The sequence below is a fragment of the Microchirus variegatus genome (assembly GCF_963457635.1).
Source record: "Microchirus variegatus genome assembly, chromosome: 2".
NCBI lineage: Eukaryota > Metazoa > Chordata > Actinopteri > Pleuronectiformes > Soleidae > Microchirus > Microchirus variegatus.
In genome coordinates this window covers 42,642,372-42,658,253 of record NC_139803.1, presented here as the reverse complement: position 1 = coordinate 42,658,253, position 15,882 = coordinate 42,642,372, and the positions used below count along the sequence as shown (strand labels likewise).

At 31.7% G+C, this 15,882-nt stretch overlaps 1 protein-coding gene across 1 annotated transcript in view; it reads left to right on the top strand.

The window, feature by feature from the left end:
- Positions 1-15,673, top strand: part of LOC310944973 (diacylglycerol kinase delta) — a gene marked incomplete at both ends in the record, with an annotated part of 70,652 nt that extends 54,979 nt beyond the window's left edge. The window contains 5 exons of the mRNA XM_083910843.1: positions 412-517; positions 1,463-1,552; positions 1,670-1,783; positions 15,406-15,523; positions 15,621-15,673. Of these exons, the coding sequence (XP_083766969.1) occupies positions 412-517; positions 1,463-1,552; positions 1,670-1,783; positions 15,406-15,523; positions 15,621-15,673 (481 nt within the window). The remainder of the gene's footprint in view (positions 1-411; positions 518-1,462; positions 1,553-1,669; positions 1,784-15,405; positions 15,524-15,620) is intronic.
- Between the last annotated feature and the right edge of the window lie 209 nt (positions 15,674-15,882).

The following is a 15,882-nucleotide window of genomic DNA, read 5'->3' as shown; positions in this document are numbered from 1 at the left end:
AATTTGACCGTTCATAGCACGTTTGTCGTATTTGTCTCGCAATAAATCAGTCGTACACAAAGTACTATTTAATTTTTAGCCGTACAAATGCTAACAATGCTAACAATGGCTCGTCAGAGTCCACGTTTTCTTTCAACTTTCAAGTCCAACTGCGACTTATCTGAGTTTTGATGTAAATAGAACGCAACATTACTAAAGAAAGGTACAGGCTCCCCCTTGTGGAACTTCAAAAAACACACATTGGCTTGCTAGGCTAGCATTTTCAAGTCGCTCAGGTCAAATATCAATGGTCGATTACAGAGAAAAGGAACCAGGCTTTTGTCTCGGTCACCACGCGGAGACAATTTACCATAATTACGAACTCTTTCAGCTTGCAAAATAAAAAGTCAAAATACTCGTTATCTCCCGCAGAATTCGTGAAGCAGCCAAGACCCACAAGCTGGTGGAGCAGGAGTTGGCTCACGCCGTCAACGCCACCGCCCTCGTGCTCACCGAGGCCAAACTGTCCAGCCCTGAGGTAAGACACCGGGGGGACAGATGGACGGACAGATGGCCGAACTGACTCTATGTAACGGACGCGTAACGTGTGCAGATTTTCATCTTCATGTCAGTTTAGAGACGCTTCTTTTTGCCGCCTGTTCCAGTGTCATCACTCACTGAAAATAAATGTTTTCATCAAACCCCCCCCCCCCCAAATTAATGTCAGACTCAGTCAGAAAAATATATTTTAAAAAAAGTAAAACATTTTCCCAAATAGTATGTCGTCCAAAATTTTACGTAAGAACTGACATTTTTTTTTCAAAAATTTGACAAAAAAATAAATAATAATTGTCCAAAATTTGACAAAAAAAAATCCAAAAGAAATTTTTACAAAAAAGTCATACCGTAGTATGTCATCTATAATTTTACAAAAAAACTAACAAATAATCTAAATTGTCCAAAATTTGACAAAAAAAATTGGTCCAAATTTTTACTAAAAAGTTCGTAATTAAAACATTTGTCAAAAATTTTACACAAAATTAAAAATGGTCCAAAATTTAACAAAAAAAATCCAAAAGAAATCTGACAAAGTCATTCCATAGTATGTCATCTAAACTTTGACAAAAAAACTAATAAAATATAAAAATCATCCAAAATTTGACATAAAAAAAATTGGTCCAAAATTTGACAAAAAATAAAAAATTGGTCCAAAATTTGACAAAAGAGTCGTAGGTTAGTATGTCGTCCAAAATCTGCCAAAAAAAAGAAGTCCAAAATTTAAAAAATAAATAACAAATTTGATTCAAATTCCCATTGAACAAGTTCAGATATGTATATCTATGCAGAACAGGATACATATTGTTTTATTTAATAAAAGATTCACCATCTTTAAAAAAAACAAAAAAAAAACCTGGTTATATGCAGGTAAAGTTCTATACAGAACTACAAACCCACATGTTAACGTATGAATGTGTGTTTTCAGTGTCTAAGTCGTAGCACGGCGGTGGAAATCGTCAACAGCAGTAAAGTTCTTCAGGCCGAGACCAGGATGATGCTGGACGGAAAACTGTTGGTACGAGTTTACGATGTTTCATCCACGTCTTCTCTCTGTTGTCTTCTCTGCGTGTTTGTGTTTACTATATTCCAAGCTATAATATAGTTAAAACCAAAATGTCTGCTCGTTCCTCAGTTGGGGTCTCCAGAGGAGGAGGAGCTTCGGTCGACTCTAAACAGCCTCAGTGCTGAGCTGCACAAGCTGGACGACATTCACTGGATTTGTCCACTCATGCAGTGTTCAGAGGAGGTGAGTGCACAATCTGCCCTGTCCACAGTTGTTGGAAGGCGTCCAAAATCTGTCAAAAACAACAAAGGACGGTGTCCAAAATGTCACCAAAATGGATAATAAATGGTAGTAAGACATACTATAGTATGACATTTTGGTCAAATTATGGATGACATAGTATTGTATGACATTTTTGTCCAATGTTGGACCCAAATTTAAAAAAATGGTCAAATTTTCTACCAATTTTTTTTTTACAAAAATTGTGAAATTTTGGAACGACATAGTATAGGATGACTTTTTGTCAGATTTTGGACCAAATTTTTCTTCCAAAAAATTGTTGCAACGACAAGTATAGTATGACGTTTTTGTCAAATTTTCTACCAAATTTTTTTTTACAAAAATTGTCAAATTTTGGAACAACATAGTATAGTATGATGTTTTTGTCACATTTTGGAACAACATAGTATAGTATGACGTTTTTGTGAAATTTTGGACCAAATTTTTTTTTTCAAAAAAATTGTCAGATTTTGGATTAAATAGTGTAGTATGACATTGGGGTGGAAGACATAGTATAGTATGACGTTTTTGTCAAAATTTGGACCAAAACTTTTTTTTCTAAAAAATGGTCAGATTTTGGACAGAATAATGTAGTATGACATTGAGGTCGAGGACATGGTATAGTATGACGTTTTTGTCACCTTTTTTTAAATAAAAATTTCAACGACATGGTACACGACAACCTCTTTGTCTACTAAACATTGAGGTTTCGACGACATAGTATAGTATGACGTTTTGGTCACATTTTGGGCTAAAAAGAAATGTTCAAAAATGTTTTCAGATTTTGGATGACCTAGTATAGTATGTTGTTTTTGTCAAATTTTGGACCAAAATCTTTTTTTCAAAAAAATGGTCAGATTTTGGATGAAATAGTGTATTATGACATTGAGGTCGACGACATAGTATAGTATAACGTTTTGGTCACATTTTGGGCTAAAAAGAAATGTTCAAAAATGTTTTCAGATTTTGGATGACCAAGTATAGTATGATGTTTTTGTCAAATTTTGGACCAAAATCTTTTTTTCAAAAAAATGGTCAGATTTTGGATGAAATAGTGTAGTATGACATTGAGGTTCGAGGACATAGTATAGTATGATGTTTTGGTCACAGTTTGGGCTAAAAAAAATTTTTCAAAATAATTGTCAGATTTTGGACGACATAGTATAGTATGACGTTTTTGTCAAATTTTGGCCCAAAATTATTTTTTCAAAAAAATGGTGAGATTTTGGATGAAATGGTGTAGTATGACATTGAGGTTCAACGACATAGTATAGTATGACGTTTTGGTCACATTTTGGGCTAAAAAAAAATGTTCCAACTTTTTTTTCAGATTTTGGACGACATAGTATAGTATGACGTTTTTGTCAAATTTTGGACCAAAACTTTTTTTTCTAAAAAATGGTCAGATTTTGGACAGAATAGTGTAGTATGACATTGAGGTTCAACGACATAGTATAGTATGACGTTTTGGTCACATTTTGGGCTAAAAAAATGTTTCAAAAAAATTGTCAGATTTTGGACGACATAGTATAGTATGACGTTTTTTTTGTCAAATTTTGGACCAAAATTATTTTTTCCAAAAAATGGTCAGATTTTGGATGAAATAGTGTAGTATGACATTGAGGTCGACGACATGGTATAGTATGACGTTTTGGTCACATTTTGGGCTAAAAAAAAAGATTTCAAATTTGTTTTCAGATTTTGGACGACATAGTATAGTATGATGTTTTCGTCAAATTTTGGACCAAAATAATTTTTTCAAAAAAATGGTCAGATTTTGGATGAAATAGTGTAGTATGACATTGAGGTCGACGACATAGTATAGTATGACGTTTTGGTCACATTTTGGGCTAAAAAATTTTTTCAAAAAAATGGTCAGATTTTGGACGACATAGTATAGTATGACATTTTTGTCAAATTTTGGACCAAAATTATTTTTTCAAAAAATGGTCAGATTTTGGATGAAATAGTGTAGTATGAAATTGAGGTCGACGACATAGTATAGTATGACGTTTGGTCACATTTTGGGCTAAAAAAAAAACATTTCAAATTTGTTTTCAGATTTTGGACGACATAGTATAGTATGATGTTTTTGTCAAATTTTGGACCAAAATCTTTTTTTCAAAAAAATGGTCAGATTTTGGATGAAATAGTGTAGTATGACATTGAGGTTGACGACATAGTATAGTATGACGTTTTGGGCTAAAAAGAAATGTTCAAATTGTTTTTCAGATTTTGGACGACATAGTATAGTATGACGTTTTTGTCAAATTTTGGACCAAAATTATTTTTTCAAAAAAATGGTCAGATTTTGGATGAAATAGTGTAGTATGACATTGAGGTCGACGACATAGTATAGTATGACGTTTTGGTCACATTTTGGGCTAAAAAAAAAATTTCAAATGTGTTTTCTGATTTTGGACGACATAGTATAGTATGACGTTTTTGTCAAATTTTGGACCAAAACTTTTTTTTCTAAAAAATGGTCAGATTTTGGACAGAATAGTGTAGTATGACATTGAGGTTCAACGACATAGTATAGTATGACGTTTGGTCACATTTTGGGCTAAAAAAAAAACATTTCAAATTTGTTTTCAGATTTTGGACGACATAGTATAGTATGATGTTTTCGTCAAATTTTGGACCAAAATCTTTTTTTCAAAAAATGGTCAGATTTTGGATGAAATAGTGTAGTATGACATTGAGGTTGACGACATAGTATAGTATGACGTTTTGGGCTAAAAAGAAATGTTCAAATTTTTTTTCAGATTTTGGACGACATAGTATAGTATGACGTTTTTGTCTAATTTTGGACCAAAACTTTTTTTTCTAAAAAATGGTCAGATTTTGGACAGAATAGTGTAGTATGACATTGAGGTTCAACGACATAGTAAAGTATGACGTTTTGGTCACATTTTGGGCTAAAAAGTTTCAAAAAAATTGTCAGATTTTGGACGACATAGTATAGTATGACGTTTTTGTCAAATTTTGGACCAAAATTATTTTTTCAAAAAAATGGTGAGATTTTGGATGAAATAGTGTAGTATGACATTGAGGTTCAACGACATAGTATAGTATGACGTTTTGGTCACATTTTGGGCTAAAAAAAAATGTTCCAACTTTTTTTTCAGATTTTGGACGACATAGTATAGTATGACATTTTTGTCAAATTTTGGACCAAAATTATTTTTTCAAAAAAATGGTCAGATTTTGGATGAAATAGTGTAGTATGAAATTGAGGTTGACGACATAGTATAGTATGACGTTTTGGTCACATTTTGGGCAAAAAAAAAAAATTCTAATTTGTTTTCAGATTTTGGACGACATAGTATAGTATGATGTTTTTGTCAAATTTTGGACCAAAATCTTTTTTTCAAAAAATGGTCAGATTTTGGATGAAATAGTGTAGTATGACATTGAGGTTGACGACATAGTATAGTATGACGTTTTGGGCTAAAAAGAAATGTTCCAATTTTTTTTCAGATTTTGGACGACATAGTATAGTATGATGTTTTTGTCAAATTTTGGACCAAAATCTTTTTTTCAAAAAATGGTCAGATTTTGGATGAAATAGTGTAGTATGACATTGAGGTTCAACGACATAGTATAGTATGACGTTTTGGTCACATTTTGGGCTAAAAAAAATGTTTCAAAAAAATTGTCAGATTTTGGACGACATAGTATAGTATGACGTTTTTGTCAAATTTTGGACCAAAACTTTTTTTTCTAAAAAATGGTCAGATTTTGGACAGAATAGTGTAGTAGGACATTGAGGTCAAGGACATAGTATAGTATGACGTTTTGGTCACATTTTGGGCAAAAAAAAAAAATTCTAATTTGTTTTCAGATTTTGGACGACATAGTATAGTATGATGTTTTTGTCAAATTTTGGACCAAAATCTTTTTTTCAAAAAATGGTCAGATTTTGGATGAAATAGTGTAGTATGACATTGAGGTTGACGACATAGTATAGTATGACGTTTTGGGCTAAAAAGAAATGTTCAAATTTTTTTTCAGATTTTGGACGACATAGTATAGTATGACGTTTTTGTCTAATTTTGGACCAAAACTTTTTTTTCTAAAAAATGGTCAGATTTTGGACAGAATAGTGTAGTATGACATTGAGGTTCAACGACATAGTAAAGTATGACGTTTTGGTCACATTTTGGGCTAAAAAGTTTCAAAAAAATTGTCAGATTTTGGACGACATAGTATAGTATGACGTTTTTGTCAAATTTTGGACCAAAATTATTTTTTCAAAAAAATGGTGAGATTTTGGATGAAATAGTGTAGTATGACATTGAGGTTCAACGACATAGTATAGTATGACGTTTTGGTCACATTTTGGGCTAAAAAAAAATGTTCCAACTTTTTTTTCAGATTTTGGACGACATAGTATAGTATGACATTTTTGTCAAATTTTGGACCAAAATTATTTTTTCAAAAAAATGGTCAGATTTTGGATGAAATAGTGTAGTATGAAATTGAGGTTGACGACATAGTATAGTATGACGTTTTGGTCACATTTTGGGCAAAAAAAAAAAATTCTAATTTGTTTTCAGATTTTGGACGACATAGTATAGTATGATGTTTTTGTCAAATTTTGGACCAAAATCTTTTTTTCAAAAAATGGTCAGATTTTGGATGAAATAGTGTAGTATGACATTGAGGTTGACGACATAGTATAGTATGACGTTTTGGGCTAAAAAGAAATGTTCCAATTTTTTTTCAGATTTTGGACGACATAGTATAGTATGATGTTTTTGTCAAATTTTGGACCAAAATCTTTTTTTCAAAAAATGGTCAGATTTTGGATGAAATAGTGTAGTATGACATTGAGGTTCAACGACATAGTATAGTATGACGTTTTGGTCACATTTTGGGCTAAAAAAAATGTTTCAAAAAAATTGTCAGATTTTGGACGACATAGTATAGTATGACGTTTTTGTCAAATTTTGGACCAAAACTTTTTTTTCTAAAAAATGGTCAGATTTTGGACAGAATAGTGTAGTAGGACATTGAGGTCAAGGACATAGTATAGTATGACGTTTTGGTCACATTTTGGGCAAAAAAAAAAAATTCTAATTTGTTTTCAGATTTTGGACGACATAGTATAGTATGATGTTTTTGTCAAATTTTGGACCAAAATCTTTTTTTCAAAAAATGGTCAGATTTTGGATGAAATAGTGTAGTATGACATTGAGGTTGACGACATAGTATAGTATGACGTTTTGGGCTAAAAAGAAATGTTCCAATTTTTTTTCAGATTTTGGACGACATAGTATAGTATGATGTTTTTGTCAAATTTTGGACCAAAATCTTTTTTTCAAAAAATGGTCAGATTTTGGATGAAATAGTGTAGTATGACATTGAGATCGACGACATAGTATAGTATGATGTTTTGGTCACATGTTGGGCTAAAAAAAGAATTTTCAAATTTGTTTTCAGATTTTGGACGACATAGTATAGTATGACGTTTTTGTCAAATTTTGGACCAAAATTATTTTTTCCAAAAAATGGTCAGATTTTGGATGAAATAGTGGAGTATGACATTGAGGTCGACGACATGGTATAGTTTGACGTGTTGGTCACATTTTGGGCTAAAAAAAAAATTTCAAATTTGTTTTCAGATTTTGGACGACATAGTATAGTATGATGTTTTTGTCAAATTTTGGACCAAAATCTTTTTTTCAAAAAAATGGTCAGATTTTGGATGAAATAGTGTAGTATGACATTGAGGTTGACGACATAGTATAGTATGACGTTTTGGGCTAAAAAGAAATGTTAAATTTTTTTTTCAGATTTTCGACGACATAGTATAGTATGACGTTTTTGTCAAATTTTGGACCAAAACTTTTTTTTCTAAAAAATTGTCAGATTTTGGACAGAATAGTGTAGTATGACATTGAGGTTCAACGACATAGTATAGTATGACGTTTTGGTCACATTTTGGGCTAAAAAAATGTATCAAAAAAATTGTCAGATTTTGGACGACATAGTATAGTATGTTGTTTTTGTCAAATTTTGGACCAAAATTATTTTTTTCAAAAAATGGTCAGATTTTGGATGAAATAGTGTAGTATGACATTGAGGTCGACGACATAGTATAGTATGACGTTTTGGTCACATTTTGGGCTAAAAAAAAATTTTCAAATTTGTTTTCAGATTTTGGACGACATAGTATAGTATGATGTTTTTGTCAAATTTTGGACCAAAATCTTTTTTTCAAAAAAATGGTCAGATTTTGGATGAAATAGTGTAGTATGACATTGAGGTTGACGACATAGTATAGTATGACGTTTTGGGCTAAAAAGAAATGTTAAATTTTTTTTTCAGATTTTGGACGACATAGTATAGTATGACGTTTTTGTCAAATTTTGGACCAAAACTTTTTTTTCTAAAAAATGGTCAGATTTTCGACAGAATAGTGTAGTATGACATTGAGGTTCAACGACATAGTATAGTATGACGTTTTGGTCAAGTTTTGGACCAAAAAAAGTTTTTCAAAAAAATTGTCAGAATCAAAAACGACATAGTATAGTATGTCGTTTTTGTCCAATTTTGGACCAAATTTTTTTTCTCCAAAAATGGTCACATTTTAGAGACATAGTATAGTATGAGGTACTGCATAGTATAGTGTGACGTTTTTGTCAAGTTTTGGACCAGAAAAACGTTTTTCAAAAAAATTGTCAGAATCAAAAACGACATAGTATAGTATGTCGTTTTTGTCCAATTTTGGACCACATTTTTTTTTCTCCAAAAATGGTCACATTTTATAGTATAACGTACTGCATTGTATAGTGTGATGTTTTTGTCAAGTTTTGGACCAAAAAAACGTTTTTCAAAAAAATTGTCAGAATCAAAAACAACATAGTAAAGTATGTCGTTTTTGTCCAATTTTGGACCAAATTTTTTTTCTCCAAAAATGGTCACATTTTAGAGACATAGTATAGTATGAGGTACTGCATAGTATAGTGTGACGTTTTTGTCAAGTTTTGGACCAAAAAAACGTTTTTCAAAAAAATTGTCAGAATCAAAAACGACATAGTATAGTATGTCGTTTTTGTCCAATTTTGGACCAAATTTTTTTTCTCCAAAAATGGTCACATTTTAGAGACATAGTATAGTATAACGTACTGCATAGTATAGTGTCACGTTTTTGTCAAATTTTGGACCAAAACTTTTTTTTCTAAAAAATGGTCAGATTTTGGACAGAATAGTGTAGTATGACATTGAGGTCAAGGACATAGTATAGTATGACGTTTTTGTCACATTTTGGTCCAAAAATGTTGACCTTTTTTTAATCAAAATTTCAACAACATTCTACTGACAACTTCTTTGTCTATTTAACTTTGACCCAGGTAGGAATTGAACTCACTACCATTGGCAAGGGAGGTTGGTGTCTTAACCTTCACACTATTGAGTTTCCTCGATTCTAGCAGGGCGTGTATTAATCACATTTCATTTCATCACATAGTATAGTATGACGTTTTTGTCAAATTTTGGACCAACATTTTCTTTTCAAAAAAATGGTCAGATTTTGGATGAAATAGTGTAGTATGACATTGAGGTCGACGACATAGTATAGTATGACGTTTTTGTCACATTTTGGTCCAAAAATGTTGACCTTTTTTTAATCAAAATTTCAACAACTTCTACTGACAACTTCTTTGTCTACTTAACTTTGACCCAGGTAGGAATTGAACTCACAACCATTGGCAAGGGAGGCTGGTGTCTTAACCATTATGCTATTGAGTTTCCTCGATTCTAGCAGGGCGTGTATTAATAACATTTCATTTCATCACATAGTGTAGTATGATGTTTTTGTCAAATTTTGGACCAAAATCTTTTTTTCAAAAAATGGTCAGATTTTGGATGAAATAGTGTAGTATGACATTGAGGTCGACGACATAGTATAGTATGACGTTTTGGGCTAAAAAGAAATGTTAAATTTTTTTTTTCAGATTTTGGACGACATAGTATAGTATGACGTTTTTGTCAAATTTTGGACCAAAACTTTTTTTTCTAAAAAATGGTCAGATTTTGGACAGAATAGTGTAGTATGACATTGAGGTTCAACGACATAGTATAATATGACGTTTTGGTCAAGTTTTGGACCAAAAAAAGTTTTTCAAAAAAATTGTCAGAATCAAAAACGACATAGTATAGTATGTCGTTTTTGTCCAATTTTGGACCAAATTTTTTTTCTCCAAAAATGGTCACATTTTAGAGACATAGTATAGTATGAGGTACTGCATAGTATAGTGTGACGTTTTTGTCAAGTTTTGGACCAGAAAAACGTTTTTCAAAAAAATTGTCAGAATCAAAAACGACATAGTATAGTATGTCGTTTTTGTCCAATTTTGGACCACATTTTTTTTTCTCCAAAAATGGTCACATTTTATAGTATAACGTACTGCATTGTATAGTGTGATGTTTTTGTCAAGTTTTGGACCAAAAAAACGTTTTTCAAAAAAATTGTCAGAATCAAAAACGACATAGTATAGTATGTCGTTTTTGTCCAATTTTGGACCAAATTTTTTTTCTCCAAAAATGGTCACATTTTAGAGACATAGTATAGTATGAGGTACTGCATAGTATAGTGTGACGTTTTTGTCAAGTTTTGGACCAAAAAAACGTTTTTCAAAAAAATTGTCAGAATCAAAAACGACATAGTATAGTATGTCGTTTTTGTCCAATTTTGGACCAAATTTTTTTTCTCCAAAAATGGTCACATTTTAGAGACATAGTATAGTATAACGTACTGCATAGTATAGTGTCACGTTTTTGTCAAGTTTTGGACCAAAAAAACGTTTTTCAAAAAAATTGTCAGAATCAAAAACGACATAGTATAGTATGTCGTTTTTGTCCAATTTTGGACTCAATTTTTTTTCTCCAAAAATGGTCACATTTTAGAGACATAGTATAGTATGAGGTACTGCATAGTATAGTGTGACGTTTTTGTCAAGTTTTGGACCAAAAAAACGTTTTTCAAAAAAATTGTCAGAATCAAAAACGACATAGTATAGTATGTCGTTTTTGTCCAATTTTGGACCAAAGTTTTTTTTCTCCAAAAATGGTCACATTTTAGAGACATAGTATAGTATAACGTACTGCATAGTATAGTGTCACGTTTTTGTCAAGTTTTGGACCAAAAAAACGTTTTTCAAAAAAATTGTCAGAATCAAAAACGACATAGTATAGTATGTCGTTTTTGTCCAATTTTGGACCAAATTTTTTTTCTCCAAAAATGGTCACATTTTAGAGACATAGTATAGTATGAGGTACTGCATAGTATAGTGTGACGTTTTTGTCAAGTTTTGGACCAAAAAAACGTTTTTCAAAAAAATTGTCAGAATCAAAAACGACATAGTATAGTATGTCGTTTTTGTCCAATTTTGGACCAAATTTTTTTTCTCCAAAAATGGTCACATTTTAGAGACATAGTATAGTATAACGTACTGCATAGTATAGTGTGACGTTTTTGTCAAGTTTTGGACCAAAAAAACGTTTTTCAAAAAAATTGTCAGAATCAAAAACGACATAGTATAGTATGTCGTTTTTGTCCAATTTTGGACCAAATTTTTTTTCTCCAAAAATGGTCACATTTTAGAGACATAGTATAGTATAACGTACTGCATAGTATAGTGTCACGTTTTTGTCAAGTTTTGGACCAAAAAAACGTTTTTCAAAAAAATTGTCAGAATCAAAAATGACAGTATAGTATGTCGTTTTTGTCCAATTTTGGACCAAATTTTTTTTCTCCAAAAATGGTCACATTTTAGAGACATAGTATAGTATAACGTACTGCATAGTATAGTGTGACGTTTTTGTCAAGTTTTGGACCAAAAAAACGTTTTTCAAAAAAATTGTCAGAATCAAAAACGACATAGTATAGTATGTCGTTTTTGTCCAATTTTGGACCAAATTTTTTTTCTCCAAAAATGGTCACATTTTAGAGACATAGTATAGTATAACGTACTGCATAGTATAGTGTGACGTTTTTGTCAAGTTTTGGACCAAAAAAACGTTTTTCAAAAAAATTGTCAGAATCAAAAATGACAGTATAGTATGTCGTTTTTGTCCAATTTTGGACCAAATTTTTTTTCTCCAAAAATGGTCACATTTTAGAGACATAGTATAGTATAACGTACTGCATAGTATAGTGTGACGTTTTTGTCAAGTTTTGGACCAAAAAAACGTTTTTCAAAAAAATTGTCAGAATCAAAAATGACAGTATAGTATGTCGTTTTTGTCCAATTTTGGACCAAATTTTTTTTTTCAAAAAATGGTCAGATTTTGGATGAAATAGTGTAGTATGACATTGAGGTCGACGACATAGTATAGTATGACGTTTTGGGCTAAAAAGAAATGTAAAAAATTTTTTTTCAGATTTTGGACGACATAGTATAGTATGATGTTTTTGTCAAATTTTGGACCAAAATCTTTTTTTCAAAAAATGGTCAGATTTTGGATGAAATAGTGTAGTATGACATTGAGGTCGACGACATAGTATAGTATGACGTTTTGGTCACATTTTGGGCAAAAAAAAAAAATTCTAATTTGTTTTCAGATTTTGGACGACATAGTATAGTATGATGTTTTTGTCAAATTTTGGACCAAAATCTTTTTTTCAAAAAATGGTCACATTGAAATGAAATAGTGTAGTATGACATTGAAGTCAAGGACATAGTATAGTATGACGTTTTGGCCACATTGTGGGCTAAAAAAAATATTTCAAAAAAATTGTCAGATTTTGGACGAAATAGTGTAGTATGACATTGAGGTCGACGACATAGTATAGTATGACGTTTTGGTCACATTTTGGGGTAAAAAAAAAAATCAGAAAAATTGTCCGATTTTGGACGACATAGTATAGTATGACGTTTTTGTCAAATTTTGGACCAAAATTATTTTTTCAAAAAAATGGTCAGATTTTGGATGAAATACTGTAGTATGACATTGAGGTCGACGACATAGTATAGTATGACGTTTTGGTCACATTTTGGGGTAAAAAAAAAAATCAGAAAAATTGTCCGATTTTGGACGACATAGTATAGTATGATATTTTTGTCAAATTTTGGACCAAAATCTTTTTTTCAAAAAAATGGTCAGATTTTGGATGAAATAGTGTAGTATGACATTGAGGTCGACGACATAGTATAGTTTGACGTTTTGGTCACATTTTGGGCTAAAAAAAAATGTTCCAATTTTTTTTCAGATTTTGGACGACATAGTATAGTATGATGTTTTTGTCAAATTTTGGACCAAAATCTTTTTTTCAAAAAATGGTCAGATTTTGGATGAAATAGTGTAGTATGACATTGAGGTTCGACGACATAGTATAGTATGACGTTTTGGTCACATTTTGGGCTAAAAAAACTGTTTCAAAAAAATTGTCAGATTTTGGATGAAATAGTGTAGTATGACATTGAGGTCGACGACATAGTATAGTATGACGTTTTTGTCAAATTTTGGACCAAAATCTTTTTTTCAAAAAAATGGTCACATTTTGGATGAAATAGTGTAGTATGACATTGAGGTCCACGACATAGTATAGTATGACGTTTTGGTCACATTTTGGGCTAAAAAGAAATGTTAACATTTTTTTTCAGATTTTGAACGACATAGTATAGTATGACGTTTTTTGTCAAATTTTTGACCAAAACTTTTTTTTCTAAAAAATGGTCAGATTTTGGACAGAATAGTGTAGTATGACATTGAGGTCAAGGATATAGTATAGTATGACGTTTTTGTCAAATTTTGGACCAAATTCTTTATTTAAAAAAAATGGTATAATTTTGGACGAAATAGTGTAGTATGACATTGAGATCGACGACATAGTATAGTATGATGTTTTGGTCACATTTTGGGAAAAAAAATAATAGTCAGATTTTAGACGACATAGTATAGTATGACGTTTTTGTCAAAATTTGGACCAAACTTCTTTTTTTCAAAAAAATTGTCAGATTTTGGACGAAATAGTGTAGTATGACATTGAGGTCGACGACATAGTATAGTATGACGTTTTGGTCACATTTTGGGGTAAAAAAAAAATTCCGAAAAATTGTCCGATTTTGGACGACATAGTATAGTATGACGTTTTTGTCAAATTTTGGACCAAAATTATTTTTTCAAAAAAATGGTCAGATTTTGGATGAAATACTGCAGTATGACATTGAGGTTTCGACGACATAGTGTAGTATGACGTTTTGGTCACATTTTGGGCTAAAAAGAAATGTTCAAAAATGTTTTCTGATTTTGGACGACCTAGTATAGTATGATGTTTTTGTCAAATTTTGGACCAAAATCTTTTTTTCAAAAAAATGGTCAGATTTTGGATGAAATAGTGTAGTATGAAATTGAGGTTCGACGACATACTATAGTATGACGTTTTGGTCACATTTTGGGCTAATAAAAATGTTTCAAAAAAATTGTCAGATTTTGGATGACATAGTATATAGTATGACGTTTTTGTCAAATTTTGGACCAAAATCTTAATTTAAAAAAAATGGTCAGATTTTGGACGAAACAGTGTAGTATGACATTGAGGTCAACAACATAGTATAGTATGACGTTTTGGTCACATTTTGGGCAAAAAAGAAAAATCTGATTTTGGACGACATAGTATATAGTATGACGTTTTTGTCAAATTTTGGACCAACATTTTTTTTTCAAAAAAATTGTCAGATTTTGGATGAAATAGTGTAGTATGACATTGAGGTCGAGAACATAGTATAGTATGACGTTTTTGTCACATTTTGGGCTAAAAAAAAAATTCTAAAAAATTGTCAGATTTTGGACGACATAGTATAGTATGACGTTTTTGTCAAATTTTGCACCAAAACATTTTTTTCAAAAAAATTGTCAGATTTTGGACAGAATAGTGTAGTATGACATTGAGGTCGAGGACATAGTATAGTATGACGTTTTTGTCACATTTTGGGCTAAAAAAAAAATTCAAAAAAATTGTCAGATTTTGGACGACATAGTATAGTATGACGTTTTGGTCACATTTTGGAAAAAAAAATAAAAGTCAGATTTTGGACGACATAGTATAGTATGACATTGAGGTTGATGACATAGTATAGTACGAAGTTTTGGTCACATTTTGGGCTTTAAAAAAAATTCAAAAAAATTATCAGATTTTGGACGACATTGTATAGTATGATGTTTTTGTCAAATTTTGGACCAAACTCTTTTTTCTCAAAAAAATGGTCAGATTTTGGACGAAGTAGTGTAGTATGACATTGAGGTCGACGACATAGTATAGTATGAGGTTTTGGTCACATTTTGGGCTAAAAAAAAATGTTCAAATTTTTTTTCAGATTTTGGACGACATAGTATAGTATGACGTTTTTGGTCACATTTTAGGGTAAAAAAAAAAAAATCAAAAAAATGGTCAGATTTTGGACGACATAGTATAGTATGACGTTTTGGTCACATTTTGGGCAAAAAAAAAAATTCAAAAAAATTGTCTGATTTTGGACGACCAGGAAGTCATAGCATAGCATGTCGTCCAAAATTGGACACAGACGTCTCAAAAATGTCCCTGCAGTGACTCCAGTGATGTGTCTCTTGTCCAGGACTTGGTGAGGATCAGCAGTAAGAGCGGCAGCAGCAGCATGAAACTCAAGATCATTCCCAAGGTGAAGAAGGACAGAGAGAAGCTCCACAAACAGAAGTCCAACAGCTCTCTCTCAGGTAACAGAGATGGAGACGCAGGACAAAGAAAAACACAACATTTACATCATCAGCGTTTCCTAAACTAAATCTTTGTGTTGTTTTTTTGTCCCGACAGGAACTTGGGAAATCAAAGGTGGCGTTGGTGAAGCAGATTCCTCGGGTAATTGATGTCCTGCTTCGTTAAAGCGCCTCCTGGTGTCCTGAGGAGCATCTCCTGACCTCTGACCTCTGACCTCTGACGCTCAGTGGCTGTGTGGAGGAAATCTTCTCTTTTTTTGTGCCATTTTCCCCGGTTGTTGTTGAACTTTCTTTGATGGACCTCGGCTTTGCACTGCATCGCTTCACCATCTGCGTTCTGGTTCCGTCGACCTGCTTGA